Here is a 21,896-nt window from a genome sequence, read left to right on the forward strand (position 1 = left end):
GCGTCTTTTTCTTGTACAAACCTCAAAGAAGAGGTGAGGGATGGGGGGGGGGGAGGAAGACAAGGAGGTGGGGGAGAACACAGGCTCATTTAGACTGTCTAGAGTGTTTTAACAGAGAACATATAAGGATACAAATCAAAAAGTTTAAAAATATATACATATATGCAGAATTATGGTTATGTTTCAAATAAGACAAGCATTTCACCTCTTTCCTTCTGGAGATGCCATACTTGGTGCTCACGCCAGGCCTGGCACTCCTTAGACTGTCATGTGAACAAGAAGTGCCTTAACTGAATGTTAATCATATAAACAGCCTTTAACCTCCTGTCTCACAGGCACGTTGGCATTTGGCCCAGGGCTATAGTGCAAGTTATTTCCTCCTACCTGTCAGTTGCCTAGAAAGCAGATGTTTCTTAGGCTAGTGACTGGCTGGACAGGAATCAGACTGGTCCGCAGGTTCCTCCAGATCTTCCCCGTCCTTTCTCTGAGGACCTACCTCTTCCTGCAGTCACTGTGGTATCCTCAGTTTACCAGCAAACAGAGCCTGTTGCTCAGTTCTCCTCTGGTCTGGCTGTGTAAATAGTGACAAAAGACTGCAATAGTTTATTTTTTTGATCGCTATGTAGAAGTAGTGGCAGAAAGTGCATGGTTTTGCAGTGTCCTGGGAATGTTTTTTATGCCAATACCTGACTGGACATAGGGCACGTTAGCAGTTTGTAGAAACAGGGGACCCATGGGGTGTCGCGTCAGCTTTATTCATGGAGATGGCTCCTGTGGACTGCGTCCCCTGACTCGCCAGAGGGATGTGCCCCCTTGCAGCTACTACTGCCTAATATTGCCAAATACCAATCCAACCCCTCACCCATCCAGCACAGCTGTACAGACAGGACAATTGCATGAACTACAGCGATCAGAAAGCTACAGCAATACTGTCCCACTCCCCCCACGTTAACATTCAGTGAAGACTACAAGAAACAGAGGCAGCAGCTCTGCATTCAACAGCAAATACGAGTCATGCGTACCGTACACAATGCTTCCACCACCACCCACAGCCCCTGTACGTCACTCACAGATGGGAACAAAAGAAAAAACAGCATCTATGGATTCCTACCTAAGCTCAAGGCGTTGCAAGTGTGCATAGTAAACCTTCTGTACCTACGTGAATGATACAATGTGTGGCAATACTTCATAGAGGGAAATCCCAGTGTGAATGGAGGTAGCAAGCTGGCCGTAAATTCGTGTCTATGTATTGGCTTACCTTCAGGCTACGCACTGCCCTTTTCCATTACAAGCAGATAAACTTCCTTCAGGAAAGCAACTCCCTAAGACAGTGCAAAGGTCTGGCAGTCAGTGACTGGACTGGCACAGCAGATCCTTGGCCGCTTTGCCTGTCCTTCGCTCTTCCACGGGCACTGCACTCCCTGTCCAAGTGAGAGTGGTATTTCAGCAAAAGGGAGTTTCTGCTGGTCCCTGTCTGCAGGTTGTTCAGGTGGAGCATCACCCTCTCCTCACCAGCCTCTCCTGGCACTGGAGGAATCAGCAATTCTGTATCATGGACAAAAGTCCTGTGGATGGAAGAGGGGTTTGAAAAGTCACACAGAGACAGCTACCTTAAGCAGCCCGTCGCTGCCGTTCTGCTCACAAGCAGCTCTGCTTGTGGTTGCCATGATGACCATGAGTCGCTGCTGAAGGAGACAGCCTGTACTGCGTGTGGGATGAGTCAGTACCAACAGCAGTGCAGTCTGCGTTCCCTGAGGGGCTCCAGTGCATGGCGGCTCCAGACTCGTGCCCATCGTGCTACTGGAACGACACAAATATTGTCCTTACTGCTGGAGCCCGCAGCAACCATCAGCCCTTTGTACCACCGCGGGCCAACGGGTGTTCCCAGAGCGCTTCACCCAGTTCCTAGTCCTCCTGCTCTCTGTTTGCCCTGCTCCTTTCCCTTTGAGCGATTCTGTTTATAAAAGACTGATTGTGATTCAGCAGGAGACCTCGTTTCTGGTGGTCTTGCAAGCTCTAGAATCAGCGTCCCAGCATCAGAGGGGGAAGGGTTTTTACAGAAGAAACTTGTTAGCACCAGAGAGGAAAGAAGGACAATAACCTATTTGAGACTGAGAAAACTGGGGCAATCAGGGACTCGTCGTCTGCCAGAGCATTTTTGCTTCACAGTCATTGCCAGGACGTGACAGAGCAACTATTCAGTTACACTGCACTCCCAGCAAGGATCTGGGACAAAGCAGCTGCAGCTTCATTGCACCTGAGTCGAGGAGTACCTGCAATTCACCCAGGCTTTGCAAATTCGCAAGAATTTGAAAAAAACTATATTTAAATTTTCTACAGTTTCTTAAGTTTCTTGCTTGGTATGGGGTAGCAGTGACTCCTTCCCTCCTGCCAGGCCCAGCTTTTGCTGGACCCAAGAAGGGGACCAGTCACTTGAGAGCTCAGAGCCCATCCATCCCCACAGTGCTCAGTTTGCGTGCAGCTGGGCTGGAATTTACAGCAATTGCAAACACATTTCTGGCATTCTTCTTGCAGCATGGGAGCTACCACATTCAAGGGACGCCAGACCAAGCCACCACCACATTTTGTATCAAAACCAAAGCATCATTGTTTTTTTTTTTTTCTTACCTTTTACTCAGGAAACAGTTGACTCCTGGAATCTGTGCGTTCAAACTGAGGTTTTTCTGGCTGTGGCCATCTTGCAAGCAGCATGAACACTGACAGACTGACTCAGCTGCTTCAAGATGGCAGAATGTGATCAGGTAGTAGAGGACAACATTTTCAGAGACATCTTTCACGTGGGTTGAACGCATGTCTGCTTCACACCCTCCCTCCCCTTTTTCCCACCCCTCTGAAACTTTCACACGTTTTCCCTGCTGCAATGGTGGAATCAATATACTTGGATATGCCCACACACGTCACCCTACCTGTGCAAAACCTCTCCTCCTTCTGGCTTCAGTGCTTCAGACTCAAGCCCCACACTCACTTTTGACAGGGTTGATGCAAAATGGTTTGTAATACTCTCTGGCTCCTTGGGCAGAGAAGAAAGGGTCCCACAAATCTGCATCTACAGGTGAAAAATGCTTGCAGAGAAGGGAGGGAAGGAAGGAGAAAAGTAAGGCAGGGCAAATAACTGAACTGTGACTTTTGCTACCTCTGCAAAAGACTCATTTTCTTATTTTCCTCTTTTTTCTTTCTTTTTTTTTTTTTTTTAAAAAAAAGGCAAGTAAATAACAGACAGCAGAACACTGCCTGTCAAGTTTTGTCCCACCTGCTTTGTGCAAGGATACTGAAGAACGGTATTGAAGGTATTAAACTCACCTAGCACGACTACTACTGCTCTGGTACTGGGGTACAGTCCTCCCCTTTTCTCCCTCAACAAACTTTTCTGATTAGTTTCTGTCTTCACACCCAGGCTGACTTCTGCACTCTGGTCTCCAAACAGTGACCTCATTGCCTTGTTCAGCTGGTGAGAAACTACAGTAAAATGGGAGAGGTAAACAAAGGGGGGGAACTAATGGCCAGAAGATTTAGGAGGTAAGAGTCTGCTCCTCGGCGTCCCACTGCCATTGTGCGCCCGAGCTTGAGAAAGTGCAAGTTCAGGCTCGATGAGCTCTTTTCTGTGCTGGTTCCTCTGGAAACTCAGCCCAGCCCTCCAGATGGTGTACGTTGAATAATGACACAGGACAACCAGCGTGCATGTTATGTTGTGTGCCCACATGTATTTAGACCCATGCCCCTGTCACTGCCACAGATCCCACAGAGTTAGTGCTGGAATTCACACATCCACCGCAGCAAGGCTCCGTGTTCCCAGGCTAAATGGCTCATCAACATATAAATATTAAAAACTAGAGCCCGTGTTGTCATGCAGCTGAATTTGTGACAATTCCTGCAGAGAGCAGTGTGACTATCACTGGATGAGCAGTAGTTCATGCTCTCATTGGTTAAAGAAATAACATTAACAGCACTCTAAGAGGAGTGTGTTCAGTACCACTGCACAATGCAATACCTTCAGCATCTTTCTTCAGGACGTGTCTTGAAGTCTCACCCTGTTTCTGACCCTAACAGACACCTCCAGGTCCTGGCCAGCAGCAGCTCCACTCACATTCGTCTTCCCAGACACTCAGTAAACACCTTTGTGTCTTTTTTCTTTAGAGGAAGGGGTCTTGCTGAGCTCACCCTGAAATATATCACCATGGACAAAAGGGCTGAAAGGTTAAGGAGCTCCGGGGGGGTAGTTCAGCAGAGAGCTGGGGGCCAGGCGCCTGCCAGAACCAAAGCTATAAAGGCAAGGAGGGGACAGGGATCACAGATGCTGCAGATCCTGCCTCACCTCCCACAGGCCCTGGGATAAGAAGATGCTGGGGCTGCAGTCGTGGCCTTGCTCGCTTTTCCTCCTCTTAGTTCTGCTCTCTGCCAGCGTTCAAGCTATGTCCTTACCAGGACAGAGGCTACAGGTAGGAGGGGCTGGGATGGAGCTGAGGGAGGTTTCAGGAGCAGCAGGGGCAATTTTGGGAGGTCGTGTTTGAACCTGGGATGAGTGGTGAGCCCAAATTCCAGCTTCCAAAGGGTGCTGTCTATTCTCTCTGCTCTTTCCCCTTCAGTCTAATAGCCTCAGCTCTAGGATGACTGTATCTTTATAACCCAGCTCCTTGGGGAGCACCAGCATTTCAAGGCAGAAAACAGACAAAAGTGTTTTAGTGCTCTTTGGTCTGTGGGAGGCTGACTGGGGGACTCCACACTGCCTGCAGAGGCTTTTAGCTGTAAAGAGACTACTCCTATCTAGCTCAGCCCTGTGCCAGCAGCCAGCAGAAATCACAGCCACGTCCCTTGCATTAAGTGACAGGCAGGCATGCAGAGGGATCTGCGAGAAATACTGTACGTAGTGGTTACCCATTATGCTCAGTGGCCTGGTTCTGACATTTCAGAAGGAAGGTGCACCGTGTGATGCTGGGATTTTCACTCCTAAGCTCAGTCATACCCCACATTAGGCCCTCTTTTAGTCCAAGAGGATGCTAGCAAGGCCTTCTTCATTTTGGTAAATCTTTTACCCTCGCCAATTGCAGAAACAATACTTAGGGCTTTTGGATTTACCCAGTTTCTTTTTTTCCAACCCCTAACCTGTGCTCTGACATGTTGTGTTCACATCATTCACCCTGTCCAATAAGGAAAACTGCAGGGAAGTAGTTAGGAGATGAACTAAAAACACGAGACCGACTCTGCTATGACTCACCATGGAGACGCTTTCACTCCTCGCTGAAGATGTCTGTGCCCGCTTCCATTAACTCACTGCTGAACAGAACGGAGCTAAATTGCAGAAAGGCAGCGTCAGCCTTGGGTCAGCGAGCATCCACAAGAGGAATAGATGTGGAACAGCTACTGCAGGCTGACCCCATGGGCAGGAATGCTGTGCCTCCTCAGGCCCAGCGTACCTCCCGACTCTTGTCTCCATACAGCCGGAGGCGGCTGGCAGTGACGGAGGCGTGTAATTGAATTAGCACATGCCCACCTGCACCGAAAACCTAGAGAATTTCCTAGCAGATGAGAAGCCTTTCCTTCCTCATGCCTTCTTCCACGACACGGCCATGCCCGCCTCTCCCTTATTTTAGAACCGAGTATTTCGGTTAGGTCCCGCTTCCCCACCAGCCCTCTGGAAAATGCCACGAAACAGTCTGAGCACACAGCTCAGCACTGGGAAAAGGATCAAGGACGGAAGCTTTGGTTATCTTCAAGTGTGTGTGGGGGGAATCCTATTAACAACAGCAGGGCAAGGGATGCACGGAGAGGCACACCCACACCAGCTTCCTACCTGCTCTTTTGGACAGCAAAATCGTTTCAGACAGCGGGAGCTGCAGTTCCAGCCCCCTTGGTGACCTTGGTCTGGATGCAATGTCACAGACAGGGTGCTTCGTGCACAGACACTGTTTTATGTCCTGTCTGAGTCCAGGGGAAGGTGTGGGGGCTGTGGGTCAGTGGGTTTGGGGTGCAAGGCTTATCACCAGGATAGATAAGTGAGAAACGGGAGCACAGGCACCTCGCTGTCACCCCATCCCCTCCCTGTTTATCCGCCTTCCCAGATGCTCCTTTCCCAGCTGCTGCCCCTGGACTCCGAATCCACGCAGGCCGAAGAAGAGAACACAAAGGAGGAGGGATCCAGCTCGGGACCCCAGCTGCTCTCCTCCACCCTCCCGTTCCTCCCGTCTGGGGCCAGAGCTGCCCGCGCCCCGCTCTGGCGCAAGACCCTCACCAGTCGCAAGTGGGCACTCCCTGGAGACTGGGCCTGGAAGGCCGTGCCCAGGGGCTGCTTTGGGCTGAAACTGGATCGGATCGGGACCTTCAGTGGTTTGGGGTGTTAGGCCTGCAGGGACCTGGAGGTGAGCGGGCTGGCAGTGAGGGGTCAGCAAATGTAAGGGGAGACTCAGGGCATGAATTACGGGGAGGGCGCGGAGTGAGGGGGGGAAAGCTGACCCCAGAATGGGTTATGGGGCAAAATGAGCTGAGTGCTGGTGGGGTAAACGCAATGAGGGTGGACACGGCAGTGCTGCGTGGGGGACGTGGGGCACAGCCAGTGCCTGGCTGCTGGGCAGCTCATCGGCCATGCCTGTCCGCAGGTGGAGAAGGAGCCTGCGGAGGAGCAGCTCGGGACCAGAGGGGAAGGAGCACGGCAAGGCAGCGGCTGCAGCCCTGAAGGCCGGGAGCGCGGAGGAGCCGCACGGCGCTCCTGCTGCCCGCTCCTCGCGCGTGAGGACTCGCTAATTAAACACAGCTAATTAACCGCCGTGTCCGGGCTCAGCGGCACCCCGCGAGACGATCCCCGCTCATCCCCAGGGGTTGTGCTTTTTGGGGGGGACCACGACACCTCCTCGCCCACCGGGAGGTGGCGGCAGAGCCCGCGGCACGGCCCCGGCCCCGGCCCCAGCCCCAGCCCCAGCCCCGGCGGTGGCGGTGGCGGCGGCGCGGCCCCCAGGCGCGGGGCCATTTTGGGCGCCCGCCGCCATTCCGGGTGGGCCGGGCGGCACGCAGCGGCCCGGGGCCGGGGCCGGGGCTGCGGGGCCGCTGCCAGGAGGCTGAAATATCGATCGTGGGCCCCGCTCGGGGGCAACGGGGCCGCTGCGTTGGCTCATCCCGCCCGCACTCTGCCCCCCTGCGCGGGGAGCTGGGCTGCCCGAGTGTTTGCTGAGCAAACACGGCGCCTCCCGTGCCTGCTGGGGGTGCCCGGGAAGCTCCCCCCCCCCGACCCCGCGGCCGGCTGCTGTGCAAGGGGTGCAGGGGGGCTCCCCCCCGCCGAGGGATCGCACCCCTTGCAGCTATCCCGCAGCAGCTCTCCCCCCTGGCCTTTAAGAAAAGGTCGTAACCTCGGCCGGGGCTAAACTTAGCCGCCTGCCCCTCCGTGCACCGGGAATAGCAGCTGTATAAGGAGAGTTGGGTTACGTACGAGATGTGTGACCCCTTGCTAGACACCCCCCCCCCCCTACTCTTCCCTCGAGTGTAGCTGGAGTCCTGCTTGGCTGAGCCAATTCGGCCCTCCACATCTGCAAGCCAACATCCCATGCCTTCCCAAACCTTCTTCCTTTCCTCCCTGTCTCCTCTTAGGCACCATATTCCAGGTGCCTGCTCCCTGGGCACCCCCCTCCCGAGGGATGGAGGCTTTCAAGCCTAGCGTGGGTCTCTCCCACAGAGCCCCGGCTTGGCCTGCACCAGCCCTGTTACTTCCCGGCGGCACACGCCGAGCCAGCACGGCACAGCTTGGAGAGCCTCTCCAGCACGTGGGGCGCCAGTAGGGCCACGGTGGCTGTCACGCGGGGAGCACTCCTTTTTCACACACCCCAAACCCAGCCGGCCGGCAAAAGGCGGGCCAAGGTGGTGGCGGCACGCCGTCAGCTCTCCCGGGGCGGTGGGCAGGATTTCCGCCGTCACGTCCCGCGGGTAGCAGCAGCAGCAGCAGCAGCAGCGCCGCAGTTCCTCATTACCATGGTCCTCACGCTGTGTGCCGCGCTGCCTGCTGGGGAGGCAGCCGCATTCAGAGCATGGCCTGGCTAAAACCACGCAGGGGGGACAGAGAAAGGCTTGGGGGGCCCTCAGAGTGGGGACTAGCGGCCATCCTTATTCATGTTGTGATGGCAGGCGGCGGGCATGGCGACCTGCTTCTCCCTCGGTGCAGGAGGTTTGGGGGACCCACTGCTACCACGTGCGAGGGCCCAAGCAGGGGGAGCGAAGCAGGCAGCAGCCCAGCACAACCCTCTCTTTGTTGCCCATCTACCACGAGGTTTCCCCCCCATTCCCTATACTGCGTGTGGGGAGCCCCCAAGTGCCAACCCCCGTCCCTATCCCCACCACCACCACCACGAGGGGCTTTGTCCGCCCCGCCACACACACATGGCGCTGGAGACCCTGGCCCCATTCCTCCTCCCCCCATCACTGTTTTTTTTTTTTTTTTTTTTTTTTTGGGGGGGGGGGAGAGGGGGAGGGGGTCCCTTTGTTGCGGGGGCCGCTGGCTGGGCGCACGTAGCCCCGGCCCGGCCCCTGCGCTGCCATTCGGCGGCGGCCGAGCGGGGCGGAGCGGGGCGGGGGGGGCGCAGCCTCGGCGGCTATAAAGGGCGGCGGAGGGGGCCCCGGCCACCTCCTCACTGCGCGCCAGGCACCGAGCGGAGGCAGCCGGTAACGGGATGGGGCTGGGTTTGGGGGGAGCTGTGGGTTTTGGGGGGTGGGTTGGGGAACGGGGGTGGGGTGTGTGTGGGGGTGGTGGGCACTGCAGCCCCGCTGGGGGATGGGGGGAGGAGGGTGAGGGGCTGGGGGGGGGGGGGCACAAAGGCACAAAATGGAGGCGGTGGGGAAGGGGGGGAGGGAGGGAGGGAGGGGGTTGGGGGCGGGATCCGAACGCGCGGCGGGGGGGGCCGTTAATGGGGTTGAGGGGGCGTTAATAGGGGTTGGGGGGCGTTAATAGGGTTGAGGGGGCGTTAAGGGGGCGGCGGATCGCGGGGTGCGGCGTCCCGAGGGCTGACGGCTGGTTTTGTCCCCGCAGGAACATCTCTCCCCCACCCCCCCGAGGCAAGATGGTGAAAGTCGGAGTCAACGGGTGAGCGCCAGGGCCGGGCGCTGCGGCACCGGGAGGCGCCCGGCGGGGCGGGGATGTGCATGGAGGACAGAGGGGGGGTGGGAGGGGGAGGATGGGGCAAGGTCGGCTGAAGGGCGCGGGGATGGGGTTTGGGGATGGGGTTTGGGGGTGCTGCGTGGGGACCCCCTGCACCCCGGGTAACGGCCCCGCGGAGGGCGGGGTGCTGAGTCACTTCCCCGCAGGGACGTGGGGTGAGTCACCCAGGAAGGACCGGCGCTGCCAGCGCGGCCCCATCTCCATTTTGGGGTCCCCCGCACCCCGCTGCGGGCTGTGGGGATGGTGGCTCCCCAGGGAAAGGTCGCCAGGTGGATCGTGTGTCGGCAGCGCCCCGGGAATGTGACCTTCTCCCACCCTGCTGAGGAGTAACCGGATCCCCCCGGGGCTTTCAGTAAATTTAGCGCCTGACCTTTCTGGCGGGGTTGCTCCGGCTGGGGGTCGCTCTTAATTTTTAACCGTGGCTCCTTGGCCTTTGGACGCCGCTGTTGGACTCCCTCCTGCCCTTCCGGGCAGGGAGCGGTGGATGTTCTTCCATGCCCAGTCAGGCATGTTGCTCGCTGCTCCTCCTCATCTGCATCTCTTTTTCTCCCCAGATTTGGCCGTATTGGCCGCCTGGTCACCAGGGCTGCCATCCTGTCTGGCAAAGTCCAAGTGGTAGCCATCAATGATCCCTTCATTGATCTGAACTACATGGTGAGTTGCCTTGGAGTGCCCCCTCTGGGCACTGCGTGTGCCTTGCCTCTCCTGGAAATAGCACAATGGGGCAAGAGGCTCCCCTAGCTCTGTTCTAGCTGCTCCCCATGGCAACTACATGTCGGGCTGGAGGTGGATTAAGGGACAAACGAGACATAGTAGTGCAGGCTAGGGAGATATAGCGGAGCCAAGTACAGAATAGCAGTTGGACAAGGTCACTGAGAAGGTGGAGAGCTGAGATTGTGGCATAGGCAGAGCGAGGGGTGGGGAGATGGCAGCCAGGATGTCTGACCTTCCTTCCCCATTCTCCCTGCTAGGTTTACATGTTCAAATATGACTCTACTCATGGCCACTTCCGGGGCACTGTCAAGGCTGAGAATGGGAAACTTGTGATTAACGGGAATGCCATCACCATCTTCCAGGAGTAAGTATTTTTCCATGCATGCCTCTTCGGAGAATAAAAGAAATCGGTCTTGTAGAACAGCTCTCAAGATTTCATCTATTCTCAGGCGCGACCCCAGCAACATCAAGTGGGCAGATGCTGGTGCCGAATACGTTGTGGAGTCCACCGGTGTCTTCACCACCATGGAGAAGGCTGGTGTAAGTATGCCACTGTAGCGTGTGGAGAGATGGGATACTGCTGATCCTTCCTCTGGGTCACATTGAGAACCCTGTGGGTTCTTCGGAATAGGGAGGAGACTGTCTGAGGAAGTGTCTTGCTGCTTAGCTGTGGGGCATTGTAGGTTATCTAATCACTTTCCCTTTTTCCAGGCTCACCTGAAGGGTGGTGCTAAGCGTGTCATCATCTCCGCCCCCTCAGCTGATGCTCCCATGTTCGTGATGGGTGTGAACCATGAGAAGTACGACAAGTCCCTGAAAATTGTCAGGTAAGGAGAAGGGTGCTCCCTGGCCTGCGATTTTGACCAGCTGCTTGGGATCTCACCTCACCTCTCTAGATAATGTTGCCTCTGGCTGATTTTTGCCTTTCTTCCTCAGCAATGCCTCTTGCACCACCAACTGCCTGGCGCCCTTGGCCAAGGTCATCCATGACAACTTCGGCATCGTGGAGGGTCTTATGGTAAGTCTGGAGCTTGCTGATCAGGAGGGAGCCCTACCCCCAGGCTCCTCATGTGTGAAGAAAAGCATCCGCCCTCCCTACCTCCCTTGGGATGGAGGGGAGGTGCCTGAGATGCTTTTTTTGGAACATCAGCAGTGTTCTCACTGTTGTGCTCTCTTCCTCCCCCGCAGACCACTGTCCATGCCATCACAGCCACACAGAAGACAGTGGATGGCCCCTCTGGGAAGCTGTGGAGGGATGGCAGAGGAGCTGCCCAGAACATTATCCCAGCCTCTACTGGGGCTGCTAAGGCTGTGGGAAAAGTCATCCCTGAGCTCAACGGGTGAGTGTTGGCCTTCCTTGGGTGCAAGGAGGAGGTGGCAGCCGGTGCTTGGCTGGCTCTGACCTGTTCCTAGCAGGATGGCGTGCAGGCAGAGGGATGCCGGGTGCCGTTCCCTGCTGACTCATGTCTCTTGCAGGAAGCTTACCGGAATGGCTTTCCGTGTGCCAACCCCCAACGTCTCTGTCGTGGACCTGACCTGCCGCCTGGAAAAACCAGTAAGTGTTGTGGACAAGGAGTAACAATCTGCAGGCTCGCTCCTGTGTCCTCTAAAATTATTTTTACCTGCAATTACCGCTTGTGCATCCATCTCTTCCCTAGAAAAACTGATCTTGTGTCTGGGCTGCTGCAGTGCTTTTACCTCCCTGCTCTGCTGATGTTTTGTGAGCTGGCATCTGACAATCTTTCTTAACTTTGCCTCTTCTTAGGCCAAGTATGATGACATTAAGAGGGTAGTGAAGGCTGCTGCTGATGGGCCCCTGAAGGGCATCCTGGCATACACAGAGGACCAGGTAAGTGGCTTCTATTCTCAGCACCTGCGACTGGGGGTGCTTGTATCGCTTTGATGATACCAGCCTTGCTGGAATTCCGGTTCAGGCTGTTAGCTAACTGTGGGGTGATGGTGTCTGACCATATTCTCTCTGTTCAGGTTGTCTCCTGCGACTTCAACGGTGACAGCCATTCCTCCACCTTTGATGCGGGTGCTGGCATTGCACTGAACGACCATTTTGTCAAGCTAGTTTCCTGGTACGCACCGCCTTGGGGGTGGTGGGAAGGCTCTGAGGGGTCGGGGCTTGGCACTTCTGTTGCCTGTCTGCTGTTCATAAGCACCAGCAGACAGTGCGTGGCGAAACATAACGCACTTGCTGAGTTAGGGTGGCTCCAGCATTTAAAAGTCTCTGGAGTGAAATGGTTTCATGCCTGAAATGGCTGCAGCCTTCTTCCTGTAATGGAAGGTGGGGGGGGGATGTTGCCTACTTCATAAGAAGTGCATGGGGAGTCTTCTGAGGCAGTTAAGTGCTCTGGGTGGAGGAGCATTAACGTACAGGAACAGTCCTGACAGCATTTCTGTCTCTGCAGGTATGACAACGAGTATGGATACAGCAACCGTGTGGTGGACTTGATGGTCCACATGGCATCCAAGGAGTAAGCCAAGCATGCAGACCCCCTGCTGCCTAGGGAAGCAGGACCCTTTGTTGGAGCCCCTGCCCTTCACCACCGCTCAGCTCTGCATCCTGCAGTGAGAGGCCAGTTCTGTTCCCTTCTGTCTCCCCCACTCCTCCAACTTCTTCCTCCACCTGGGGGAGGTGGAGAGGCTGATAGAAACTGATCTGTTTGTGTACCACCTTACATCAATAAAAGCGTTCACCATCTGAAGTGCCTTGTCTGTCTTAGTGGGGAATCAGAAGGAATTCAGCAACTGTTAGGTGCCTGCCAGCCCAGCACAACTGCTGGGCCAGCTCTAACAAGTGCTCTATAGTGTTCTGTGCCCAGTCCTATGCTGACAGCCTGTCAAGGCCATGAATCCAGGCAGCAGAGGCGGGGGGAATGCCAGCTGGTGGTTTGGACAGCTCTGGTCGTGCATGGGCACGGAGCAGTCCTGGGAGACGTGATCTGTAAGGAACAGCAAGCGCCCAGCTTCACCGAGTGCACGGCTCCTGCCTGGGGAGCTGCGGTATGCAGGCTGATGAGCTACCCATGCCTGTGGGGAGGGGTGGGACTTCTGCCCCCGAGCCAAAATAAGGTGTGGTGCAGGGCTGGGACTGCAAGAACGGCAAGGCTGTGGTAGAATGGAAAGCAGCTCTGCTTCTCCATCTCCCTTCCAGCTCTCTGGATTTGCTTGCCTGATGGGTGCATGCAGAATGGAGTGCTGAGAAATGACTTGGCTCCATTTGATTTGGCAAAATGGCACAGAAAGCAGTTTCTCTTCCCCCTTCTTTACTAGCAAAGTTACAAAGAGGATTTTTCATTCACTTTTACAGAGCTTAAAGTGAATCAAATTGCCCTGGGGGAGGCCTGTGGAGGTAGCTAGAATTAAGCACAGCCCTGACTTGCAGGAGTGGCAGTTGCAGGCAAGCTCGAGTACTAAATCTCTGCAAGTATCAGCCCTCTGCCAGGAGCTGCAGAACCTCTTCCTGGAAGCAGAGCAGGAGCTGAGCCTTCCTTGACCTGTGAGTGGTAGGGTAGATAAGCAATGCATTGCCACCAAGGCTGTGACACTCCTTTCCTATTAAATTTACTGGGGCTGTGAGCTGTATCAGAGGGTGCGTGTTGCTGTCTGTGTGGGAGGCAGGGTTGGAACTGCTGTCTGGAGCCCAGCTGCTTTTAGAGCCTGATCCTGGAGCAAGGGTTTGGGCTGGAACAGAGTTTCCTGGAGCTGCTCATCTCCAGTGGTATAGCTGTGTGAAAACTAAATGTTTACTGGACTGGGGGCAATGACTCCAATTTGCTTTGCTTAGGGAAAATAGGCCAAAGGCAGGTTATTCAACCTTACAGTACGAACCGGGGCTCTGAGCAGCTTGTTAGCTTTGGGACAGCAGCAATACCTGACTTACCCTGTAAACAGCCCTGCTGGAGCTTTAGGTAGCTCTGGAGATAAATTTCAGCTGCCAAATGGTTTTCGTTTGTGCTGGGGCTCACCAGAGGCAGCCCTCCTGTGTTGGAGGGTTTCTGCCATGGAGTGGGTTAGCCCGTGGCCCTGTCAGGCTTCCAAGCACGCCCTGCGTGGGTCCCATCCTGTCTTAAATTGCTGTGCTTGGGTGCTTTGAATGGCTGGCCTGTGTGCTACTGCTGCATACTTGTGTGTGTGCCAGCGGGCTCCTTTGATGACATGGAAATGCTGGGAGGCAAACACCTTGAGGGGGAGTTGCCTCTTATTTCCATGTAAAACAAAGATATTAAGGTATTTTTGAACTGAATAGCCTGGTTGTAAGGTAGTTTTTCATCTAAGAAGTCTTATATTTTCTGAGCAAGCTAAGGCTGCCTGAAAAATTCACCCAGAGCAGAGATCTCGTTATTTATCAAGAGTCAAATTACTGTGGGAGCGAGAGCAAATTAATACCACCTGGGAGGTGGGGTAGAGTAGGGAGTGGAGGAAGAGTACCTGTTGTTCTGAGGAACAGCAATTGCTGTGTACGTTTCAGATAGAAAGTTTCGTTCTGTTTTCATTAAAATGCTATTTCAACCCGTTTATAATCTTCCTTGAAGAATGATACAGGCAGCTAGGGGGAGCAAGCTGGGAACCACAGAATTTAAAACACGGGTGCTCTTGTATGGAAATAGTGAGAAACAGCTTGACAAATAAAGCCGTGCAGCCCTTAGACCGCCTGGAGGGCTCAGTTTCCTGAATCATCCTACCAGCTCCCTAGCTCCTTCCTCCAAATCTGCATTTTACATCCGGACACCGTGCCTGCAGATGGCACCACAGCAAGGCCCCTCCGGACAGATGGAAAATCTAGCTCAGTGTCTAGCCACCACCGGTGCCACACTGTCCAGCAAACCGCAGTTTTTACCGTTGTAAAAAATGGATTAAATACATACATGTATATTGCCAATTTGAAAGATTGCCATTGGGATTAAGAAGGAAGCTCTGCTGTTGCGGCTGACTCTTATGCTGCAAAAGAGTTTCTGACTATGCAGAGGAGCTCTAGGTTTGCTCGTAAAACAGTTCGAAGGAAAACTCATAGAAATGATTGCTCAGGGGAGTCAGGCTCTTGGACTGCCATAGAGAGGTTCTTGCTCAGCAAAGGAGCTAGAAGCAATCATGCCACTCTGCCAGGACAAACCGGCTCCAAGAACAGCTATGGTTAGCCAGAAACCACGCTGGTCTATGAACTTCTGGGAGGGAGAGATACCTGCGAGACGGGTTCAGTCTTCTGCAGGGTTGTGCTGACACAAAGCACGCCAGCCGACCCAAGGGATATCTCTGGCAGCCAATCATTTCTAGGGGTGGTCAACTGCAAATTATTTTTTTTTCGTCTTTTTTTAAGACAGAGGAAATTCAAATGAAGGTGCGTTATGGTAATTAGCAGTGCTGTTAGAGGAAAATGCCCTTCTATGGCAATTTTAAATGTTAAAATAATTTAATGCATTGCTGGCGTTTGCACACAGTATCACACACGCATCACTCCCCAAGAAATGGCTGGAGTAGTCCTCAAACCACCTTCTGAAGATGTCAGCAGGAAAATTCAGCCTTAAGCAAAATGTTGTGTAGTGAAAATCAGCTTGAGCAGTTGTGGAAACTAATTCATGCTATGCAAATAGCACAACAAAATGGCAACTGCATTAAGCACAGTTAAAAAAAAAAAAAAAAAAAAAAAAAAAGCAGCTTTGGCCACTCAAACTACGTCCAATTCTCAAGTAAACTAGTGGCTGATCAAATCAATAAAAAAGATCTGTGCAAGGAAGATACAGGTCTCGGATAGAAAAGACTATGAGGCAACGCACGTATTGGACATTGGTACGAGACAAACACCTTAAATGACAGCGTTCCAAACTCTTCTTTGTAACAGATGCCATTCACAAAACACAGGTTCACAGCTTAGTCGTGGTACACAAACAGTGCTGTGTGCACAGTCACTCACAAAAAGCAGGCGTTTCACCAAAAACAAGCTGCCTACATTTTGGCAATCTTATTTATATACACTGCAAAACCAAATAATTTGTTGCTTACTCTTGTGAGCTGAATATAATTTCTTACTACGGCACAGCTAACTTACCTCCACGTATTATCTTACTATAGCAGTGGCATCTTATCTTCTCGAGGGAATTATTTTCAATTAAATGTACATCTCCTAGAAGAAACAATAGTAATGTGTTATACTTTACTGCATAAGATTCAAAGAGACAGCCTTCAAAGAGCAGTAGCTGTAGTCAAATGAAAACAGAAGAAAAACTCATAAATAATAGCAAATTAAATTTTAAAGAGCCTAAAAAGGGCAGGTTTTAAGGAAAATATGTGACAAATAAAAAAGGTAGTATTAAAACCTTTTTCAAATGCATCTCAGACACAGGAAAGCTGCCAAAGAGCCGTAAGATGGAATGGGAACATTTAGGGAAGGCCACTGTAGAAAAGTACAAGCGATGTTGTTGCCATGTAGGGGTATTCCCAGATTTTTCCCTCAGCAGAGGTGAGACAAAGATACCATTGCCAACCAAAGTGTCAGGACTTGAGAATATCTCCACGATATGGAGCAGCAACCTGTCAGTACCAAGTGCAAATCTCAGATGGTTTGGGGCATGAAACAGCTCAACAGTTAACTAAGCTGCAATTCATCATGCACACCAGACCTGACACCAAAGGAATAGAAATTTACAGATGTGATGGCAGATTTTTAGAAAGGCTCACCAAAGAGTCCAGAAAGTAGAGAGAAGTATCAGTTTTACCTCTGTATAAGACAATTCAGCTGAAGCCCAGCATGGTCAGCACCTGGTTGACAGTGAAGCAGTGGGGTAGGCTCCATGTTGCTTTCATTGCAATAAACTATGCCTCCGAGGTCTGTTTGCACCCTTGGATGCATTTGTCAATGTGATTGCTAGTAAGAACAACTCACGTGTTGAAGAGCAAGTGGATTTAGAAAGGATAAGAGTGGCCAAACCTTTTAAAGGTAGTTTGTAATCTCCAGCTTTTTGGTTACCCTAAGGGCATGCTGACATTTCACTGAATGCATATGGCCTCCAGTCTCCCCAGCTCCTCATAGTCCTTGTATGCCTTTCTCAGCCTGATTAAACAGCCACATAGATCATCCTCATGGGCAAAAACTGTCATTTATCCTTTTTTGAGGAGCTAAAGAGACTAAACTTTTCACTCAGCGCATTTTTCTCCAGCCTGGAATCAGAGTTAGGCCTCTTTGCTCCAACTACTACAAAACATGATGGTAACCTGGACAAAACACACCAACGCCAAACAGGAATAAAAGATGTTTAAAGACAGCTGGCTGAGAACTCACATCAGGCTGCTGCTGCCTCAGTCTTTCCAGAGCTCCTGTTGTCCCAGGTACAGTCAAACACTATTATTCCTTGCTCTTAGATTTATCCATGCATAGCTTACATATTGACTATATATGTATGATAACAGAGCCTGTTTTAGCCCTATTTAAAAACTTAAATTATGAAATTATATTTCAATGCCTCTCAGCATTTTCTTTGAGGCATTTACCCGTTTTGGGACTAAAATGGTAGCAGATTTGTCTATCAGCTTCTTCTCCCTCCATGTCCATGCAGACTTCTTCCATCATTTCCTGATTTTTACCTTCCTCCCCACTGGTTTCTCATCGGTTTCCATATGTGGGCTGCCAGGCTCACCACTTAGGTAATTTGTTCACCCATCTGCCCAGTCATTTTTAAATGGATCTTCCCCACTTCATTTAAGAATTGACATCAACAAACCATGAATTTCAGCAGCCAGCACTTTTTCATCACCAACGAGATTAGGGTGCTTTCTAAAATGATGTTTGCAGGAAAGCAGCTGCAACAACACTATGTGTTTTTTTGTTTTGTTTTGTTTTGTTTTGTTTTTGTTTTTGTTTTTGTTTTTGTTTTTTTCCAGGGTCACTCACTCCATCTCCCTCAAGCAGCCTCAGGCATTGTGTAGTGGCTTGTTCACACCACAGCACCCCATGCATTTCTCCCCATCAGAGCGCTCTAGGTCACCTGTACCTGGAAAAGTGAAAGTGTTCATCCTGAGAAGATCCTATCAAGAATTCGCCTTAATTACTACTGGCTCAGAAAGTGCTTAATTCCCCTATGACCACGTTCTGCTCTTTACAAATATAGAACAGACATATCTGATGAGTACTTCCTTTTTTTTTTTCTTCATTTAGGGCTTTTTTTTTTTTTTTTTTTTAATCCCCATCAAGAAAAAGGCTTATATTACTGCAAGGATTGATTTTCCTTTAAATATAACTAGAACAATGTGTTAGCATCCTTAGATATCCACCTATAGGTATTTTAGGTATTTATTCTTGAGGTCATCAGCCACTCATGTAACTTTTTTTTATACAGCTCAATTATTTTGTCATCCCTGTATTTGTCTTCCTCCACACACAGTCACTGCAGTTGTTACAATGTTTATTTTATTTTTATTAATTGAGGTAATTTTTTTTTTATTACTTTTATTAATTATTTTCAAGTACTACTATCACATGGCCACTTAGTCATGGAATTGTTTTACTGAAAGCTATCTTCTCATGCATACTAAATCACAGATTTTCAGATAACTGAAAAAAAAAAAACCTCTCATCTTCCCAAGGATCTTCCACTTAAATCACAGTTTCCTGATACTTCTCCTAAATAATTTCACTGTAAGAAAAGGCTATATAATACCGCACAGTTCTCTGTTGTGATATTTTTGTCCTGGGTGATATCTTGATTTGTTTCTCACTCAATTCCTTGTCTTTATGCAACCACCAATTCTAACTCAATCTTCATCTGTCATAAGGGCATGTAAAATCATTGCCTTACTTGGGCATGCCATTATTTGTAACTTGCTGAGAAGCTCCCCGTGGCATAGCATATTCTTTAGTATTCCCATCCAAAGTCTCCCATGACAACATAATTTTCCTTTTCACTTGACGCAGCGAGGTACTTAAGAAATAAATCACTGTGTTTTGTTTGGTGACTGAGGATTATACAAAAAACCTTCCAATGCCTTAATGAACGTGTGTGTCAGATCATAGTGTTTTTACTGTTGGCTCTAGAGGGAATGTAGTTTTTAGCACAGCTTGCAACTGCAATTCATGATTGCCCTTCCCTACTCCACCTTTACCAGTGGGTTAGACTGGTGAGCTGGGAGTTCTGTGATGTGATGTTGAACTTAAAAAATGTCAGTTAATCACATTTCTTCCTGTCCTGAGAACTCTTACTTCCTCTTGCATGTTGCCCAGATGCACTGTCTTCTGCAGAAGCTTAAATTGTTGCCTCTTCCCATGTGTTGTAATATTGATTCAACTTGATTGTGACATCTTTTAGCAGCTGCTAGAACCCCTTTTCCATAGCATTTCCTTAGTCTCTTCCTGGCTATTGTAGCTGCTTCCCAAGTTATAAAATCTACACCCTTTCTGTCAGGGGGCCTATAGCATCCTCTCCTTGCTCATGTCCCAAGCAAAAATGACCCAATCATTTAACAAATTCACATCTAGAACAGTTCTCAGTCTCATACTTCCTTTGGAAGATTTTTCAATGGTGACTGAACTTCCCTTAAGCTGCCTGTAGCCCATCCAGTCCTCCTTGCTGCCTTACCAATTGTTCCCAGCATTAATCACCACCAGCAGGGGCTTGTCAGATGATTTCGTGAGCCTGCCCATGCATCATAGGATGAATCCCCAAGGAGACAGCACTCCACTGTGTTCTGAGTTAATTCTGACCTCTCTTCATGTAGAAGTGGAGTTCTTCGTGTAGAAAGCCTCAGCACGAGTCTGCACCACCCTTGGATGCTCTTAGGATCACTCGACTGCAGCTGGAATCGACAGAGCTGCTGACACAGCCAAGGCTCTGGTGGGGGTTTATCTTCTGGCCTAGCTCCACCTTGGCTGCCTCACAGCAGGACTTCAAACAAGGCCTGCCATCTATTCTCAGCTCTTTTGCAGAGCTGGCAGGCAGATCTCTCCTTAGAAGATCACCACCGCCACCTAAACATAGAAAGAGTTTTGCAGCAGAGGTATGAGGCTCAGGAAAGCCAATCTCCTAGCTTGAATATAGAAGCGAGAGCAAGTTTTTATGCAGCTTTGATTGCTCCTGCCCTCCTAGCTTAGCACAACAACGAGATAAATAGAACACTACACAGGTTACCAGGGAATGAAAAGCTGCTCCAGTGAAGGCTGTCAGCACCACATTTAGGACCATTAAAGGGATCCTAAAACAGGGAAAAGCTATCTCACACAAAGCTGACTCATGGGGCAGGGACAGAGCCTCCAGCAGAAGGTTGCTGGGTGGAAAGCACCACCAGACAGCTGAACAGACAGACAAGAGGCTTTTTCAGTTCTGAGGTATGATCTAAGATAGACGGGACCCAGGAATGAGCAAAGGGAGGGAGAGGGCTCAGACCTGCTTAACAGAAGGAAAAATTACCTGGGCTGTGTAGTGGTTGGGTGACTGAACCCTTCCTAGAGCCTGGAAGAACATCCCCCATCCCCGTGATGAGGTGCAAGGAGCGTGATGCTCCCTGACCTCTCTGTGGGGAAATCTGTTAGTCCTCATGAAGGAACTCTTCATGATAGTTGGCCTATCTGGGCAGCCGATGTCTTTGGTATGAAAATTCACCTTTCACGTGAAAGAGGGAAGAGGAAGGAGAGGCCACTCTGCCTGCCACTGGATCAGAAAGGCAATCAGCAGGGAGACGGGGCTTAGTCCTGCCTTACAGCAAAATGCCTGGCATTGTTTGTTGAAGCGCCTCGCCAAGAGGCTGATCTCAACACAGCAAGCACAGAGCACAGCAGCCAAGGCAGAGAACTGCGTCCCTCCCTCCAGCTCAAAGGCTGGCAGTCTCCCCTGGTGCCTTATGGAGGCAGGATGCTGACCAAGTGGATATGTCCCAGCTTTTGTATCGAGGGATGGTTTTCATGCCACTCCCACTGCTGTTAAATACTTGCACCTGTCCTCACCAACAGTCCAAATGTTGGAGAGGGAGAAGCCATAGCAAACACTGGCACGTTCCCAGGCTGCCACAGTGATTCTGCACCAACACGGACTCCCACAGTGTGGGGAAGCTGAACCAGCCTTCCTAAATACTCAGTGGGAGGGCTCCAACACCAATCCAGAGACACAATTGTAAAACCATGGTCTTTGACAGATGGTCATGTAGATGACCAGACAGCAGTCACATCTGAAGGGTCCTGAGATGGATGCTGGCAGGACTGGCCCAGATGCATCCTTCCACGCGACCCCATTCAGTAAGACACATCCGTGCTTGGACTGCACTTGGGCGATAAATGTTCACATTAATACGTGGATGCTGAGATAGGACTTCATCCTCTGCATGCCAAGGTCCACTCTGGGGCACTAGGGAGTAGATTAGGCTCAGCTGCAACATGTTCCCAGGCGAGCAGGGTCAGCTGGAGAGTGTGACTGACCTGCTCCTCCAACATTCATTTCATCCACTCATCTGCTGGGTCCAGGATAGGAAAAGGCCCCCTCCATCCAGTGACAAGCTGCCCCTGCAACCAAGATTTTGAGAAAGCTTAGGCCAAACAAAGATTTTGAATGGGTTGTGGTCTGAGGATAAACGAGACTCATGATTATTCCCTATGAGATGACTACAGGTGTCCACAAAGAATAAGCAACCAAGACCTGGGTCTCCCCTAGACAATTTCTTCTGATACTGCTTCTTGTCAGCACTGCAGCGAGGTGTCCTGGAAGAGGGGTGAGGCTGGGGCATCAAGAAGCAACACAGTGCTGAACAGTTCCTAGATACCACAGTTCCAGAGAAAGCATGCTAGATACTCCCCAAAAGGAACAGAGAGGAGCCTACAGAGTAGAGTTATATAAATGGAAGAGCAACATCTCCTCGTATCCAGCATCAAAGATGTGGAGTCACTACTGAAGGATAGGCAGATGCAGGGGAGATTGTCCAACCACCACCAGAGGCTTTGGGCTGTGCTTCCCATGCTGAGAAGTCACAGAGGGAAAGGATCAGCGTTGCATGTCCTGCCAGCGAGATCTCATGAGCTTCCATACTGGTGAGGATCAGAACCTGTGAC

At 51.2% G+C, this 21,896-nt stretch overlaps 2 protein-coding genes across 2 annotated transcripts; both read left to right on the forward strand.

The window, feature by feature from the left end:
- Window positions 1-4,358: 4,358 nt before the first annotated feature.
- LOC311211785 (C-type natriuretic peptide 2-like) lies at window positions 4,359-6,356 on the forward strand (the record flags this gene model as incomplete). Its single annotated transcript, XM_084290721.1, has 2 exons — window positions 4,359-4,457; window positions 6,078-6,356. The coding sequence occupies 2 exons, from the start codon at window positions 4,359-4,361 to the stop codon at window positions 6,354-6,356; spliced, it is 378 nt and encodes a 125-aa protein (XP_084146847.1).
- A 2,229-nt stretch (window positions 6,357-8,585) lies between these two features.
- On the forward strand, window positions 8,586-12,579 carry GAPDH (glyceraldehyde-3-phosphate dehydrogenase). The gene is made up of 12 exons (XM_084284772.1): window positions 8,586-8,658; window positions 9,023-9,076; window positions 9,706-9,805; window positions 10,123-10,229; window positions 10,315-10,405; window positions 10,577-10,692; window positions 10,802-10,883; window positions 11,054-11,205; window positions 11,342-11,420; window positions 11,631-11,714; window positions 11,852-11,949; window positions 12,283-12,579. The coding sequence occupies exons 2-12, from the start codon at window positions 9,054-9,056 to the stop codon at window positions 12,350-12,352; spliced, it is 1,002 nt and encodes a 333-aa protein (XP_084140898.1). The 5' UTR covers window positions 8,586-8,658; window positions 9,023-9,053; the 3' UTR covers window positions 12,353-12,579.
- Window positions 12,580-21,896: the final 9,317 nt, after the last annotated feature.

This window comes from Netta rufina, assembly GCF_964035555.1.
Source record: "Netta rufina genome assembly, chromosome: 1".
Lineage (NCBI taxonomy): Eukaryota > Metazoa > Chordata > Aves > Anseriformes > Anatidae > Netta > Netta rufina.